The 18,237-nt window shown below is 25.7% G+C and overlaps 1 protein-coding gene across 4 annotated transcripts in view; it reads right to left on the reverse strand.

Annotated features, from left to right (window-relative positions):
* LOC142330750 (putative sodium/potassium/calcium exchanger CG1090) overlaps positions 1–18,237 on the reverse strand; it is a 111,487-nt gene continuing 93,250 nt past the window's right edge. For 3 of the 4 annotated variants that reach the window (XM_075376212.1, XM_075376219.1, XM_075376198.1), the window contains exons 8-10: positions 17,325–17,456; positions 13,563–13,864; positions 9,748–9,985 (exon numbers count right to left, since the gene is read on the reverse strand). In XM_075376212.1, the coding sequence (XP_075232327.1) occupies positions 13,665–13,864; positions 17,325–17,456 (332 nt within the window). In that variant the 3' untranslated portion in view covers positions 9,748–9,985; positions 13,563–13,664. Of the gene's footprint in view, positions 2,231–9,747; positions 9,986–13,562; positions 13,865–17,324; positions 17,457–18,237 lie in introns of those variants that run through there. The other variant, XM_075376204.1, reaches the window with a different exon arrangement.

Raw genomic sequence — 18,237 nt, forward strand, 5'->3', positions numbered from 1 at the left:
TGAAATTATTTATTAATTATATAACATAAATTTAATATTAATTATTTTATACTAATGATAATAATATTTATTAACAGCCAACAAATACAAAAATATAAACTTTAAATAAGTATGACACAAAATGTTAATAAATATACATTACCATATAATATCAGGATAATAATTCTAAAAATTTCATTAATGTAATGTTCAAATCAATAAAATTTATGTTTTTTGCTCAGCATTTGTTGTTTTCAAAAAGAAAATATATGGAATTAAGTGTAACATACAATTAAACATTCAAGAAAGTAATAATTATTTTTTGGCTTCAATCACTAAAGTCTAAGTACTTATATGCACATAATAACAAAAATTATGTTTTAAATTTACATATAAAATACATTTTTTATTGCCCTTGATTTGCAGGTTATTTGAAACTGTTTTGATTATATTGCTCATGTAATTAAAAAGAGAAAGGATATTATGCCTGTGATTGTAATTTTTATGTGGTACTCCCAGTAATGTCACTTTTAAAAATTATCATTTTATTGAATTACCAAAGTTACAAAATGTTTTATCAATAAAAATGCATGGCAAGATTAGAAAAGAAAATACAGCGATGAATTTATAAACTAAATTATTGTGTCGTTATTACCACGATTTTAATAATTTTTATACCCAAGTTTCAACTGCATGTATTCATGTGAATGGAAGAGAATTATTAAAAATATCCAGAAGGATTTGTTTGTATGTATTTTAGAAATATTGTAATTCTGAGTAAGAAAGGTTGCTGAACTTAGGTGTAATTGAGCATGAATGCTCAGAAAAATAAATGCTAAATGGATGGGTAACAATTTATTTTTATCAATGATGCTGATTGGTGTGTTTGTTAGGATGGAGTTTGGCAGGGCACCAAGTCAAAAATTGTCCACCACACCCATCTGGTCTAAATCCAAAAAAATTGTCAAAGTGGCCATAAAAGGCAAATTGTGCAATTTTTTAAGAACACAGTTATAGAATCTAATGTTTTTTACAAAAAAGTTACAATAATACTAGTACAATTTTTAAATTCAAAAGATAGAGTAATTTGTGCAAACATAAATAAAAATCATATATACTGAACAATATTTTGAAAAACAGCATGTAACCAAAAAGAAGGAACCATTTGCATTTAAGTCTTGTACAAGAAAAATTGTAAGTAAAATCAGTAAAACGGGTTTAAAATAATATTACTTTCTACTTCGTAACATTTAATGAATGCTACCTTGCTAATAAATGAATACATAACTTTTTTCTTTAAAAATTTATATGATTTTCATGAAGTTGATACAAGTTTATAAGTGATACACAATGTTCTGGAAATGAGCTCCCAGCACTGAGGAAGAAGCCATGAGCCTGAATGATCCAGCACCTGATCATTTGACAAGCAACTTCTGTCAGCCACTAAGTCACATTTTACCTTAGCCAGGTACTTTTTGGTGCCCAGGACCTCATTTTAAAACAAAATGCAGTACAAGTCCCATGTAGGTATCAAATGAATATGACTCTGTGATAGACATTAAATGTCATTTCTCTACACAGTGGTATGTAGAGGAAGGACATTCTCTAATCTATTCTAGTACAGAATCTCTACTATCATACAAGAGGTTTGTGTCTATTCATAATCAGTAAAGGCCAACAGGTCTCTGAAAAATCATCTCTTTGGTCACAGTTCACCATGGAGCCTAACTGTACTATGGATACAGGCTGTCAGAATCAAATATGTATTTAATTCATATATATATATATATATATATATATATATATATTAATATATCAGCTTTCCAAATTTGTATTTAAGGTTTTAATTATAGTGAAATTAAACTTTTTTGGTGTTTTCCTGAAACAATATAAAGTGAAAGACAATATATTTATTTTTAGATAAATATGAATTCATAAACTTGGCTACACAATTTTATACCTGTTTTACACTGGCCTTTTATTATTAATCTATTTAGGGATATAATCCATTGTTTTTCTGTAGCAAAAAAACTTAATTTTAAATTCAATATTGGCTAGGAGAAATACGAACTCATGCCTATATGCTCTAAAACTGAACAAATTTTTTTTTTTTGGAGATGATATTCAAATTACACATTTGACTGTACTAGTTTGCTTCTAAATATTTTCACAGTGAAGGTTTGACCAATAGATTTTGCTAGTATAGCACAATATTGTGATGATGATTATATTGATGCAGATGGCAATGATCCTAAAACAAAAATGAAGTAAATGGTTGAAACATTATTTGTCGAAGATAATCAGTTTTAGATCAGCCTTGACTGAGTACTCTCAATTATATATAAGAAAGGGTTACTTTTGGTATATGCAGATCAGTTCTTTATTTAACAAAGCGCAGTATCATAAGAGATAGTTATCCTATTCCTGGTTTAAGTAGGCTGAATATTTGAAAGATTTCCTATGTTTCAACTGAATGAAAGAAGAGAATGCACTATGTTTTAGTCTTAAGACAAATTTTTATAACAGAAATATTATAAAAATTGATTTTACTATTTACACTTCTACACAATTTAAATTAGTTATTAATATTATTAAAAACAACCACATATTGAATTATTGTTATTTTTGCTAGTTTCACTAAATGTTGTTTTGGGAATGAACAACATTGTATTATGAGCAATCATAATAACACCGAAGGGCTTCTATTATGAATTCTAAAAAATTTCCTCTTTGATTATCTGTTTTCTTCTTTATAAAAGCAATATTTTCAGTTTTTTGGTAACTTTTATTTATTTCTGTGCGTTATTTTCATCACTATAATCAGTCTTCTGTTTGTTCACAGACTATCAGAGAGATAAGCAACTTCATTCATTACCCAGGGGCTTGTATTATGAATCCCAATAATTGCAACAGCATAAGTAGTAAGTTTTATTTTTTCTTAAGCTCAAAATTCATATCTGAAACACCTGTCCAGCAAAGTACATTATTGAAGCTTTGTGTTTTGGCACTTCAATTTTGTTTAAAAAAATACGGAAGTTGGAATAATAAACAGTTCAAACTATTAACTTTAAAAATGTTCAATATTTGATTTATTATTATGTTAAGTTCACTTCATAACTTTAATTTACAAAGTGTTTTTAACCTAAATATCAAGTCAACTCTTGTTAGTATATCAGAACATTACATTTCACAAAAATGAAATTTGTTCATTGAAGTGCAAATCTACAAAGAACTTTTTTGGTATGAGCAGCTGATTTCATAATTGTACACCACATTTTTATTATTCTGTATCACACAGTACTTTATCTACTATTTATTGATAATTTAATTATTCTATTTTCTGAAACTATCATAAATTAAATGACAGCTGTTAAAAACTGGCAGCAGTGCTGGATGGATGGATGGGTGTCATTGTTTTACTATCTCCCATTCAGTATTTTTTAGTAACACTAAGTTACATTCACTTCTCATATTATAGTTCTTGAATTACTTATTTATTTTAGACATTTATTTTGATGTAATTGGTCAGTAAATATTTATTTCATTGTGTTATACAAAGTTGAAAAAATCCTTATAAGTATTTGAAACTGCTAAGGAATACAGTATCCATGAAGAGCCCATTTGCTCTTCAGATCAGATCATATGTTCTGAAAGCCCATTGGCTCTTCGTACAAGACAAAATATTTTTTTTCTAGAAAATAGATATTATTTTCTACCACTTAAGTTATTAAAAAAAAAAACACGGACAAAATATATTAATCAATTAGAAACAAAAATAATGATAATAAAAATTAATGACTAGAATAAATAAAATACATTCTACAAAAAAATACATCAGAACAATAATATACATTGTTTATAATTCAATATTACATAAAATTTTATAACTACTATTAATAAGAATAAATATTAATATTTAAACTAATATGTACTTATACAGTGTAACTAAAATAAAAATATCATAGGAAAAGGTGATCATTAAAGAACAGTTTATGTATAAGTCCTAGTTTACTTGTATTCATGGAAATATACATTTATAATTTGGCAGTTTTAAATATACAACCATTAACAATGTTAACCTCTTATCAGTAGGGTAAGCGCTAATCATCTATCAACCAATTGGCTGGAAATATGATTAATACTGGATAAGTCAGCAGTGTTGTTTGTTGGCTATCACAACTGTACAATGATGAAGAAAAATAAAAACCTGATTATAATTCAGGATACTGACAGTAACCCAGGATTAATAACTCCTGAATTAGTTAGAAATTTAACATTTGGGCTATTGGTGCACTTTGATGGTATACTTTCATTGTGACTCAAATTAATGACAGTCTTGAGAATAATTAGCATTAGACTTTATACAATTATACATATAAATAATCATATATCTAATAAATCCTAACTGGGAAAACAGCCTCTTATGAGTCATTATGATGTTGAAAAATATTCAATTTTAAACAAATTTACTGGTGATACTGTAAAAAAATGAATTACTCATTAATTAATGAAAAGTACTCCCATTCCATAAATAAATAGAATTATAAAAGTTAATTGGAGTATAAATTTACTCCAATTAATGAATTAAAAATGGAGTATGAATGTTAATTGATAACTGCAGTAAGAAATAACAAATATCTGAGCATGTGACTGTTAAGCCTTCTATAATTTTACTTCTCTCAGTTGACTCAGATATCATTTCTGTAAAATATTTTTCACTTAACACTTAGGCACAGAATATGTATTAAATCAGAATCAGAAAAAATATATACAAATAGTTTGAAGCTGAAAGACTTAAAGTAGATGAAAATTCTCAGTTTGTATGTATAAGATATCTGCCACCATATTAAAGTACTGTATAGCTTTGTGACTTATTTCTCAAAATTTTTTTGAGATAGGGGCCAAAAATATTTCTTTTAGTATCCAAAATGGCAGAAATTTAAAAAAAATTGACCAAATTTGGTAAACACTTTCACATATAAATTCTTCTGAGGTATCCTATGAAAAACGGTAACCAATAAAAACTTCAAATAATCAGAAACAGTGGTTTTCTTAAGATAGGGGGTAACTTAACACTGTTTTAGTTTTAATACAACTAAATTTGTGAAAAATGTTTATGCTTAATTTTGTATCGCTGAACAAAATTATGAAATTTTAATATGTGTTAAAAATGATGAAGAAATATACCTTATTTTGATTTATCAGATATTTCTATGTTATGGTTATGTTAAAGTAAAGATAATTTTACAGAAATGAAACCGAGCCTAGCATAAAGTAGTCTAATTAAATTAAAACCAACTGTAGTTTAGCCACAACAGAAAAAATTGTTGATTAAATCAATAAACACATAAATAATTATTAATATAATTAAAAATATTTATAAAAAAAATATTATTATTAATTACAAAAAATAATTATTAATTTCATTATAGATCTTGTCACGAAATATGGATGAGATAATATGATTAAAAAGAATTTATTATTTTTTTTTTTAATATAAAAATATTACAAATTTGGAAGTATTAGCAAAGTTTTCAAAGGTTTTATTCCTCTTAAGGAACCCATTCTTGGGAATGATTTGGAGCAAAACATTTGTATTAGGCACAGACCCAGAAATTTCTTTATTTCTGAGTTACGGGTGATGAAAACCTTTTGCCCTTATCCATGCTCAAAATGTAAAATAATGTTATAATAAAATTCTTGGTTCTCTAAATTACAACTTAAAGTTATTGGTTTAATATAGTTTTTGAGCTGGAATTTTTCTTTTTAAACAGATTTCTAAACTAGTATATCTTCAATAGTTTTTAGGAAAAATTCTGTTAAGTTAAAACATAGTAGTCAAAAAAGTACACATTTTTAGGTTTGAAATAAATTAACATTGTTAATTGGTAGTTAACAAAGAATACTTTGCAACAAAATCTATAATTTTAATTCTGAGAAGATTGATATATGCAAATTCAATAGAAAACAAATATATAGATAAAATCTGATTTTTATTTAAATTAAATAGATCAAAACATAGAAGAAAATGTTAACACCTTAAACTGCAATAAAATTTTTTTCTATAAAGAAAAGATTCTAAAAACACAACTAAATACTCTGATTATAAATTAAAATTAACTAAAAATTAAGATAGTATGCAAGGCAGAATTACATAACAGTTATTCATTACTTATCTGCATTATGGATATAAATGTGCAACTCTAGGACAGTCTGTAAAATACAAATACTGATGTGACCAATCCACAACTGAGCAGCCAAAAATATTAAAGTAGAAGAAAATGTATTAAAAGAGTTTTAACTTCAGTGTACAATAGTATAAAAAATGACATGGTGAAGATAAAAATAATTGGACAATAGTATTACATTCAGTGATCTCATTAAATTCATTTTCTTTACAGAAAGTATAATGTTTTTATCTCTCTTAATGAACTCCAATTTATTTTTAATTGATAACTATTAATTAAGAATAGTACTAATAAAATAATATAAAATATTTTATAAAAATAATAGTAATAACAGTATTTGATTCGCATTATTTCTATTGTTTACTTCACGGCAATCTTCCTGGGCTTTTATTTATCTTCAATTACCTAATAACTTTAGAAATTCTTATCAAATCTTTCCTCTGTGCATTAAGAGCAAACTATCTCCTCATGAACAGAAGTAGCTAACAAATTCAATTCAGACATAGATTTCAGGAGATAAGAAGAGAAAGAGTTTAGTAAGCAGCTACACAGTATCATTAACTATTGAATTAAAATAAAAATTTATTTATATATATATATATATATATATATATGACTATTTCTATTTAAGTCCTTCTTTGCACGCACGCGCACACACACAGTAATTCTGGGACCATTAAAAAAAAAATTGTCTTGTCAAATAACACAATAAACCACTAATTTTAACTCATAATTAGAGTCCCAAGAATATTAGTATCATACTACTTAACATCGGATTGCTAATATTTGCTAGCTACAGCTCAGAAATAAAGCATTACCAAACACGTGTTTATGTAGACTTTTGCTACAAATTATTCACTCAATAAGTGGAAGTAAAACTATGTGAATCATTTTGTGTATAACGTATCACATGAATTAATATATCTTGGATAATTTAATAAAAAATTTAAAAAAACTAAGGATAAATAACTCTCATAACAATTTATGAGTATAACACTCATTAACAATTTTAATGCTCTGTTCAGTAATTATATTGGAATTTATGGATCCTCAAAAGCAATATAAATGTACTATTCTCTACTGATGTCAGTTCCTAACATCTGGAAAGTCTCAGAAATCAGCTTAATAAATTGTAAAAGGATGTTAAAATAATAATAAATATCAGCAGTTAAAATGAAATTTAAGCTCTTAAGGCAGTATGAATATCATATTACAAGATTTTTTATATTCTGACAGAGTGATGATGAACAACTTTCATCAGTGTCAAAGCTCCAGGGGCTGAAAAAAAAGGATCTTACCCCAAAAGATTTTAATTTATAAAATCATTAAAAATATTTTATTTAAATAAATAAATATATTTCAATGACAACAATCAATTTTCTGTTAAAAAAAAATTAATTATTTTAATTAATTAAAATTATAATTATAAAATTTAATTAATCTAATTAATTTTTTTTAAATTATCATTTAATTTAATTAATTATAAATTATAGTACTGGGCCAAATATCATCTTAGTGTACAAAAGACTCTATCCTTTGTAAGAAAAATTCTTGTAAAATTTTAATTTGTAATTTTTTTTAAAAAAAGGATTCTTATGGTTTAATATATGTGTAGTCATAAAAACATTAAGGTCTACTAGCAGTAGATAAGACTGTATTTAATTATTAAAAATATTTTTCAGAATTCCAGCAATACAAACTATAAATCAGAATACTAGTTATCAGTTTATTAACTACTGAATTTGTTAAAACCTCTATATTGCCAGCTACAAGCTAAAGAAAGACAATAGTGGTTTTGAATTAATATGTAAAATTTGATTCCAAGACCCTTCTGATAGACTTAGTTTTTGGAACCAAAAGAACTAAATGTACGATTCTGGATCTCTTATTAAGAGCATCTGCTAATGAAAAGATATATAAACCCCAGTTCCATAAATCTTACATACAGAATAAATGTTATTCATTTTCAGCCTGTGGAGAGGTTTCATTGCTGTCATAAGATTGTATTTACATTCTTATAATGATAGTACTAAGATAAAATAAAAATGGCATTCTTAATAAAATTTCAAGTTTAGTAATCCCCAACAAGATCATAAACTAATTTTATTCCAAGCACATAGTTCCTTTACCTTTATTGGTATACTAATAGCCATAATTCTCACTCTTTCCATGTGTGTTATTATTTAACTGGATCTATAATAATGACTGATGTGCTCTGTTGTTCTAATTGGGTTCTAGGTAAAACAACAATGAACTGCATTACCCTAACCTGAACATATAGTAATAACCATATTATTTCACACTGTAATAGCAAGAATTACAAAGACATATGAATTTAAACAGACAGTGTGAGAGTGTGAATAGAGTTCCTTAAAAAAATCACAAAATATTTTTTGTCTTGTTTTTATTTTTTTTTTGGAAATTCACCCTTTAAAACTTTTCCAAAAAATATTGCTAAAAGACAACCTATGGTAACAACTGTAGTTGTATGTTGTTTTATAATGTTCTACCACATTCTCTTTGAATAATAATCAGTTATGTGATCTTGGCAGGCCATAGCCAATAACTTTTTTATTATTATATTTTTTAAGTCATTTACCACTTAAAAATTAAACATCAAAAAATTCAATGAAAGGTCAAGTAGCTCTAATATTGTAACTAAATTTTTTTTTCTATACAGATCAATAATGACTTATTTTCTGATTTTTTTTAAATTTTATTAAAAAATAAATAAATAAGTCTAATAGCAAAAACTCAGTCTTTTTATAATAAACATAAACCTTACAATATGGACTGTAAGCTGGTTATTTATAATCAATATTCATTCTTTTATCAGTCTTTAAAATGTTATGGTTGATAAGCTTAATTTGCAATATTGTGGACTGTTCAGTATGTTATGTGTTTTTACAAGAGGAAGACAAAAAAGGTGTCATCATCCCACCTGCATCTCAAATTGACTTTCTACTTACAAGTGGAATGACAATTTATTCCTCCTACTTTCTGTCATAATCAATAAATCTGACTTTTCATTTAAATGAATCCTTTAAAATGTTACTGCTGTCATTTTAATATTGAGAAGCAAAAATTGCTTTTAGTAGAAACAAACGTATATCAAATAATACCTATTACTCTTACTTTTTAACAATTATTACTGCATAAGTCTTTAGTAAAAAAATAATGATTTGCCTTTGTTGACTGCAGCATTCATTTCTTAATTGTATATAAAAGTATGAAATCTGAACCCAATTTAAATGAATTTAACATCAGTTATTAGAAACCAAATTGAAAAATTTCATTTGTATAATGGTCTTTTTATATGTTCAATTAAAAACACAACCTGAAGAAAAGATTATAATCATCATCCATGAAAAAGGATAATTAAACCTAGTCACACACCACTGAAACAAGCATGAAAACATTTTCCCAGAAGATTTAAAATGACATGTTATTACCATGTCATAACATGTAACATTTTATTTTATTGCCAAAGATAACATGATATGGTTTTACCTCCATGTAGTTTTTCATTATGTTTCATGAAAAACTACTGATCATCTTTATCTCCATAAAAATATTCAAATAAACAAGATAAAAAAAATTATTTATTTAGAGATAGAATCCAACTAAAATTACTGATTTTTACAAATTTTATATTTTTATCAGTTCATGTTGAAAATTACGCAAAAAATGCACATACTGTGAATTAACAATAACTTACCATAATAGGAAGAGTTATAGGTTAACATAAGCAGGAGAATTTTAATCATTGGATAATATAAGCATCTGTAAGTATCTTTGGTCTGTTAACTACAATGTACCTGGAATTGATAAAACATCATCATTTACCCTTCACATTTAACTGCTTTGTGGTAACATATGTATTACAAAAATTATAAATACAATAAAACATAGTATCAAAACAGGATCTCAGAATAAATCATCTATAACATTCAAGCCGACTTTATTATCATTTATCACATTCATACATCACATGACTTCAAAGCAAGACTTTAATCCCGATGTAGCATTGTCAAGTGTAATATGTAATAATTAGTTATTTTCTTTATACTTCCTACTTGATTATGTAAAAACATTATTAATTTATTATTTTTTAATCTTTTTGAAATAAAATTAAACAGAAAATGCTTTCATATAATAAAAACATTTTATTAAACTGCTTTCCTTCTCATTTTTCTTTTACAGTTTTCTGGTCAACAAATTGATGATAAAAAAAATTAGGTTTTTTTGTATCAAAATGCAGAAAAGTTTCCATTTAAAGGTAATTGAAAATTACTCAGTAAAATGGATTAGTCTGTAGAAATCACAGGTCTTTTAAATAATTGTTTAAAACTTAATTCAAGTTTCTTATCAAATAAAATATGCTGCAGGCAATAACAATCATATAAAATACTTTAAAAACTGAATTAACAAAAAATGAAAAAGGAATATTTATTAACAATAAAATTAACAGGAATTTTTTCTGTTATCCTACTAAACATAAATTCTAAACTTCACAATTACTCTTTTCTAAAAGATTGCACTATTTTCTAGAAAATAAAATTCTAATAGATGAATCTTCATAATTTCCTTAAAATCCGCTTACATAAAACTAATATGTCATGAAATTATGTAATATTATTTCATATAAAAGTTTATACACATCGATAATATTGTTTTATCCTCATAAAAAAAATTAATTTTATGTGCATTTCTATAATACTTGTTTTTTCAAAATAAAAATTTATAACAAAAGAGCAAACTTCTTTTTTGAAAACTGATACTGTATTTATTATAAAGTTGTAAATGTTAAATTGCTCGATAATATTAATGTTTGAAAGTAAATGAATGATTTTGCAAATATAACTCAATTTAGAAATAAGCCATGTTCTCAAAAGAATAATGAGCTAATATACTTCTCGATAAAAAATTATTAGTATATATTAATTTGATTTTATTTATATCAATTACTGAATATTTACAATGATAAGGTACAACAGCAAATATGAATCAAGTGTATTTTAAACATTAATTGAATATTTCAGTATCAATTTTTTTATTAAGTTTTGATAAATGCACACAAACAAATGCATTTCAAATACTGACACAAATGCATTTAAAATAAGTAGACAGCAAATTTTTATATGTACAATAAAAATATATACTTCGTAACAGAACTGTGACAAAATATACATCAAATTATATTATGATTAATTTATACTTTAGCACCAAGAAAAAAATCTGAATACGTAAAATCTAAAATATTTCAATAAAATATAATAAATAACCTTGTAAATGCTTTTCAGTTCATTTTTAGTAATGAGAAATTTCCCCTGAGCAAATATTTTCTTTTCATTTATTAACTGAAGAATTATATACCTAATAAAATGTAATACTACTTTTTTTGCAATGATATGAAGAAAATTAACCTTAATATTCTAGCATAATTACCTTTATTAATTTAGATAATAATTATATTATGCTATTAATGATATTTATTTATTGCTTTAGATTATATCAATTGACATACACATTCTTTATACTTGTTTGAAAAAATGTTGCTTCAGTAATAGTTATTTTAACCACACACAAAATACTCAAACTGCTTTAGGATACTTCTAATGCAACTTGTAAAATAACTAACTTATAAAGAAAGTTAGCAGGTAATGCAGAACAAAAAAAAAGTTGCAAACCTGGATAAATAAACTAAATAACACATGGTAACATGTAATTTGCACATGTTCTGTGTATGTGTGTATATGAATTTGTCAGTAGATGTATTTATCACATGGTTAATGATCTTAATAAAGAAATTACATAAACAAGTGTGATACAGATAATCAACAAACCTTTTCTGTTATCTTAAAAAAAGTTAATTTCATGATTAATTAACAAAATTCTGTATATTTAATTTTAATGTCTGATGAAACAACTTAATTTTCTTTCTGTATGTAATACTTTAAAAGTATGCTCAAAAGGAGACTTTTTAAAAAGAGAGACTGTCAGTGAAAACAATTAATTCAGTCAGATTCTTTAAGAAAATTTGGATATATTATTTATTTTAATAGAAATCTACACTCTTACAGTAAAAAACATTTATCCCTTAAAATTTTCCCAAAAAAGATAGCTAAAAAACACAGTAGTTTGGTTTTTATACTTCTAAAAATTACACAATTTGTGGGTAAAGCAATTTAATGATCGAAAAATTACAAAAAATATTATTATAAGTTAAATTATATCTATATTAACTATAAAATTCATCTACCATACTGAACAGAATGTAGTTAAAAGAAATTATATTTAAACCAAAAGCATTAGCTACAACTTTATAAATAATAATGGTGTAATATATAGTTTTATATATATATATTTTTTTTTTTTTTTTTTGACTAACAAATATTTGTTCTAAATTTATTTTAAATGTTTTTAAAGAATTTTTTAAATTTATTTTAATTTAAATAAACAATTTTTACAAGGTGAAAAAAGCTAATAAGAGTTATTGTGTAAATCGTAAAAAGTTTAAGAATTTATAAAAGCTGTCACCAAGGATGGGCATAGGCCTGAAAATGTTTTGATGAAGTAAAAAACTTAAAGGTAAGAGTGTTTCTCTAATTCTGTTCTTTGTAAAGGCTGAAAGAATATTATATATATATATATATATATATATATATATATATATATATAGGTAGGTTCTTTTAATATTATATTTTATAAGTTTAATTTGACATTAAATCATCAAATTATAATCGTTCTCACTAGTTTTGGCAAAATGTTCTGAACATGTTATTAATGAAATATATTTTAGAATATTAATTTTTTTGTCATTGAATAAACATGTTTTATAGTATAATGATGCTTATAATTGTTATATGGAAGACAGATATTTGAAATGATATCAACTAATTTCACAGCCTAATTTTTAATACACAGTTTAGGTACACAGTATTTTTTTTAATAACAAAGTTTAGAAAAGAATTTGTTTGATTCATGATTTTTAATTTCAGCCAAAGAGAATAAAAACCTACTTTGGTTGCATTTTAATTATTATCACACTTAACATATATATATATATATATATATACACACATGCAGACTACAGACATGCACAACATTTGCAGTTTATTCATTTGTAAGTTCGACAGTATATACATTTATTTGTTTACTAATTTTAAATTATCCATTAATAAAAAAGAGATGGACTTCTTTATCTTTTGTGTTAAAAGAAAAATACCTATCAGTAACATTTTTTCATATGCAAATATATAGAATGTTAGTTCATAAACTACAATAATGTTATTTGTCACAGTTCTTTTTAACAAAAAGTTATTTCTTACAAGCTATAATACGCTTAAAAACAATAAACAATACTAACAAAATATGTTTTTTACAGATACTCACACTATTGTAACATAAAATTGTTTTGTTGGCACATATATAATGTTATAAGATTAAATCTTTTGAACACACAACATAGCACATAAAATTGCACTTAGTGCTTAATTAATAGTCACTGGGACATTCTGGGGGATTCATATAACCAAATACATTCAATTCATAAAGAGAAGCAAATGCAATAAACAATAGGTACCACAACATAAGAATTGCTCCATATTTTTTATCCAATTTCCAGCCGTTTAAATGAGTAGCTACCACTAAAAATATTACTGTTGAAAGAAGAGATAAAGTTGAGTATGTTAGACCTATAACAATCACCATTACAAATTTAAAAATTAAAATTAATTGAAATAAATACATTATATATGTTACACAAATGAATGAATTCACCCATACCATAAAATTTAAGAACAATATCCTTACATGAATGATTAATTCTGATTTTTATATTGAAGAGTTTATTTTACATTTTCAGAGGTACCTCTATAATATTTACTTTCATAAAAAATAATAGTTTTTTTAACTTTTCATAGGTTAAGGTAACTAAATAAAAACTTAAAATGAATATCCTTAATTACCTTGCCAAACTTTTACATGTTACTGAAATATATTGTAATAACTGTACGATAATCGCATTATTACTTTACACCTGCCTAACCTTCTTGAGACAGAAGAGGAAAATAAATAAATATGAATATCAGTTCCCAAATTGCTTGTATTTGGAGAATATTATTTTTAAGCTTTTACTTGTTATGAGTTCTGTGGTATTTTTATTTTGAATCCTGAGTTAATATTTAATTTGTTGTGAAGTCCTCTTGAGATTTTTTGTTTGACCTCTTTAAGTTTTTAAGTAAATATTGAAAGAAGTCTAACATTATTAAAAGTCAGAGACAGTTTTCAGTAGACCGTCAATTGATTTTCATTAATATTTTTATTCGTTTAGAAATGAAGTTTCAATCTCTATTACTCCTAGTACATTTTGTTAGGGATGTTAGGATGAGTACTGAGGTCTGTGATTAGACTTGCAATTCCATTTTTAATGTTTCATGAATTCTTTTGCTGAACATTCATAATTTATCAGTAAAGATCAAATTAATTTTGTTAATTGAGTTAAATAACCAGCATCTCACAGAAATATTGCTTGTAAACAATGTCCATGAATGATTAAACCATTTGTAGCAGTTGCACGATATTAGTAGATTCTACTTTCTAAAAATCAGTTAACTTTAGAAAAAAGTTATTTATTGTTTTCTTAAATAAAACTTTACCCAATTGGCTATTTTGTATAATTTGTTAAGGTTTTTTTTAACCAAGCCAGAAAATAAACTTAAATATAATCCCTAACCTATAACTGTCTAATTTACAATTTGTGGAGAGGGGAAAGGAATTCTTCTTCTACAGGTAAAAACAAATTTCCATCATATTGTAATTTTTTCATCATCTTTGGCCCTGAGTAAAATGGTTTACATTCAAATAAGATTATTCTGTGGATCTCTACAAACCTATTTCTTTAATTTCTTCTATTAAAATTATAAGCATCTAGATCGTTTTTTAAATCTGTGAATCTAACTTTTTTTTTTTCACTATTTGAATCCTTTTTTAAACCTTCAAAATATTGTATCAGGGCTTGTTAAACAGATAGATAAGATTGTACCTTATTCTGATTATCAAAATTGTTTGAAACTATGCAGTAATAAATAAATTCATTTTGACTAGCAAATGATTTTACAAGAACACCTTAATTCTATACTTTGATATTAGTATTACATGCAAAAGTGAAGTGTAGATAAAAGCAGCTGACTATAAGTAATTATATAAATAATATATATATATAAGTATAAGTATATATATTTATATATATATATATTGATTGAACTTTTCTCATTTTTAAATAACTACACTACAATATACCTCAGTTTTATGTTTGTTAACAAGTACTCTACTACACTTGTTAACAAACAATTGTGAGTGAAGCTGATTATGCAGTCAACAAAAATGGTTGAAAATTAGATGCTTGGAAACATTTTCTCTTAAAACATTAAGCAGGTGTATTATATATAATATCTTAACTATAATAGTGAAAATCTATTGTTATTCCAATAAATTGAATTAAAAAATTATTGTAAACATGGAAATTAATTCATAATAAAACTAACATTTATGAAGTGCAAAGTAGCACTGAATAGTGGAATTATAAAAAAATAACAGTTTTCTTATTTTTAAAAAATAATATTCTAGCATCACAATTCATGGTGCTAACATATATAGACACATGCTGTTCAGTACTAAATAAAATTTAAAAAACAATAAACATAAAAACATTTCTATCATATGCAGTGCATGTAGGCTGCATCTGCTGTTCATGACATCCATTACTGCTAATCAAAGAACACTAAATGACTCATACCTATATAGAAAAAGAACAATGGCTATTGCAGTCTTTTTTTATTATGGGAGTTAAAAATAATACCTTATTATATTCCAAAAATGATGTCACTGAAGATGTAAAATTTTAGCTGATATCTGGTCATTCAGTGAGGTGTGTAAAAAGTATGATTTCGAGGTTTATTAAAAAAAGGGCCTAACTTTTTTAATTACGCGCCAACGGAGACATTTAGTGACGTGCGGTTGGCAGCACTGTGTTCCGATACCTCCTCTGTAAGTAGATGTTCTTGGATTGTTGGTTCTTGTTTAGTTTTTGTGTTTTGTTATTTGAATGCAACATGTTTAAGTGTTAGTACCGATTTTTTGATGATTGAACTTTTGTCTCAATGTCGTAAACCCAGCTTTGGTCTCCCGTTACGATCCTTTGCATGAACGTTTCATCGTCATCGGTTTGTTCAAGAAGTTGCCGGCAATTGTCCACTCGATGTTCTTTCAGCTGTTAGGTCATCAAACAAAAAACAAACTTTGGTGCTACTGGATGCAAGTTCAATTTTTCATCAAAATGTCATGGTATGATCCAATCGAAATGCTAACCTTTTCTGCAAGTTCCCTGACAGTCAACCGGCGATTTGCATGCACCATATCGTTGATTTTCTGAACGTGTGTATCATCAGTTGAAGTCGAAGGCCTTCTTAGTCGAGAGTCATCTTCAATTGACTGATAACCACTTTTAAATCGTGAAAACATTCCCAGCATTGCGTACGACCCAGAGCACCATCTCCGTTACCTTGTTTCAAAACTTGAAAAGTTTCTGTGAAAGTTTTCCCTAGTTTTACGCAAAATTTTACGTTGTATCGTTGCTCTCGAAAAACTTACATTACGAAAATTGCTACTAACACTTACATATGTTGCACTCAAATAACAATAACACGAACACTAAACGAGATATCAACAATCCAAGAACATGTAGTTACAGAGGAGGTTATGCGGAACTCAATGTTGCCAACCGCTCGTCACTAAATATCTCCATTGGCGCGTATTTAAAAAAGTTCGGTCTTTTATTGAACAAACCTCGAACATGGTAAAATGTTAAAAACCAATAATGTTAAAAATGAGTTTTATTATATAATTTCTACCTCTTCATCTTCTGAAATCTGTAATGAAAATATAAAGTTTTCTTAATTATCTCTTGGTTAATTTAATTTGTTATTAGTGTTTTACTTCTGTAATTTTTTTAAAAATACTTCTAATTTATTTAATTATCTGCTCTATCAGCATTTGAGACATGATTGTGTTTGTTAACTGAAAGTATTAAAAAAATAATATCCTAAAACTGACGTTTGAATATAAATAAAAACACAAACGAAATTATTTACCAACCTTTACTATACACATTTACATGACTACCAGGCCTGATCAAAGCTGTTTGCATAAACCATGGGAGTCCCAAACAAACAAGAATGTCAAATACATTACTACCTACTGCATTTGAAACTGCCATATCTCCATAACCTGAAACAAACAATACATAAGATGACAGTATTTTCACAACAATATTACTATCTAAAATAAGAAAACAAATTAAAATAAGAAAATGGAGTTCACACCATTTTTTTACAATTACTCATGATTATTTAATGGTCTTCTCTCTTAAGATCATTGGACTGCAATACTAATAATGTTCTAAATTTTATTTTAATGTGAAATAACTACAATATAAAAATTATTTTTGTATTTTTTCCATACAAATAATACCTTTCACTTTTAATTTCTTTGTTACTAAAGAAATGGTTATTAAATTTTACATTTTATGTATTAAATACATAACAATTAACTATTAATACATTTTACTATTAAATTTTAATTTTTCATTTTATGTAGCGTTCACTGTATTTCAAAATTCTGTTCATAGATAGAAAGTAAATAGGATACAAGTAAAAAATAGATTTGAAGAAAAAAATAGAGAATATGGCAAACATTTTGATATCCTCTCACCATACAGAACATTAACATTAAAAAGTATACTGTTTTGTGCTTGCCTTCAGAGAGAAGACACTAACCAAACAAATAATCACTAAGTGATTTTTCAGATCAACCAAGAAATTATATTACGAACTGGGGAAATTTTTTTTAACGAGTTTTGATACACTACATCCTGATTCTACCTTGGAATTAGTCATATTAAAGTAACTAAAGTGATTCAGTGTTCACTGCTGAATTTCATCCATTAAATATAAATGATGAAAATTCGTTAAGAAAAAAAGAATATAAAAAAATTATTTTTAGGAAAAAT

The sequence above is a fragment of the Lycorma delicatula genome, chromosome 1 (genome assembly GCF_047948215.1).
Source record: "Lycorma delicatula isolate Av1 chromosome 1, ASM4794821v1, whole genome shotgun sequence".
Taxonomy (NCBI): domain Eukaryota; kingdom Metazoa; phylum Arthropoda; class Insecta; order Hemiptera; family Fulgoridae; genus Lycorma; species Lycorma delicatula.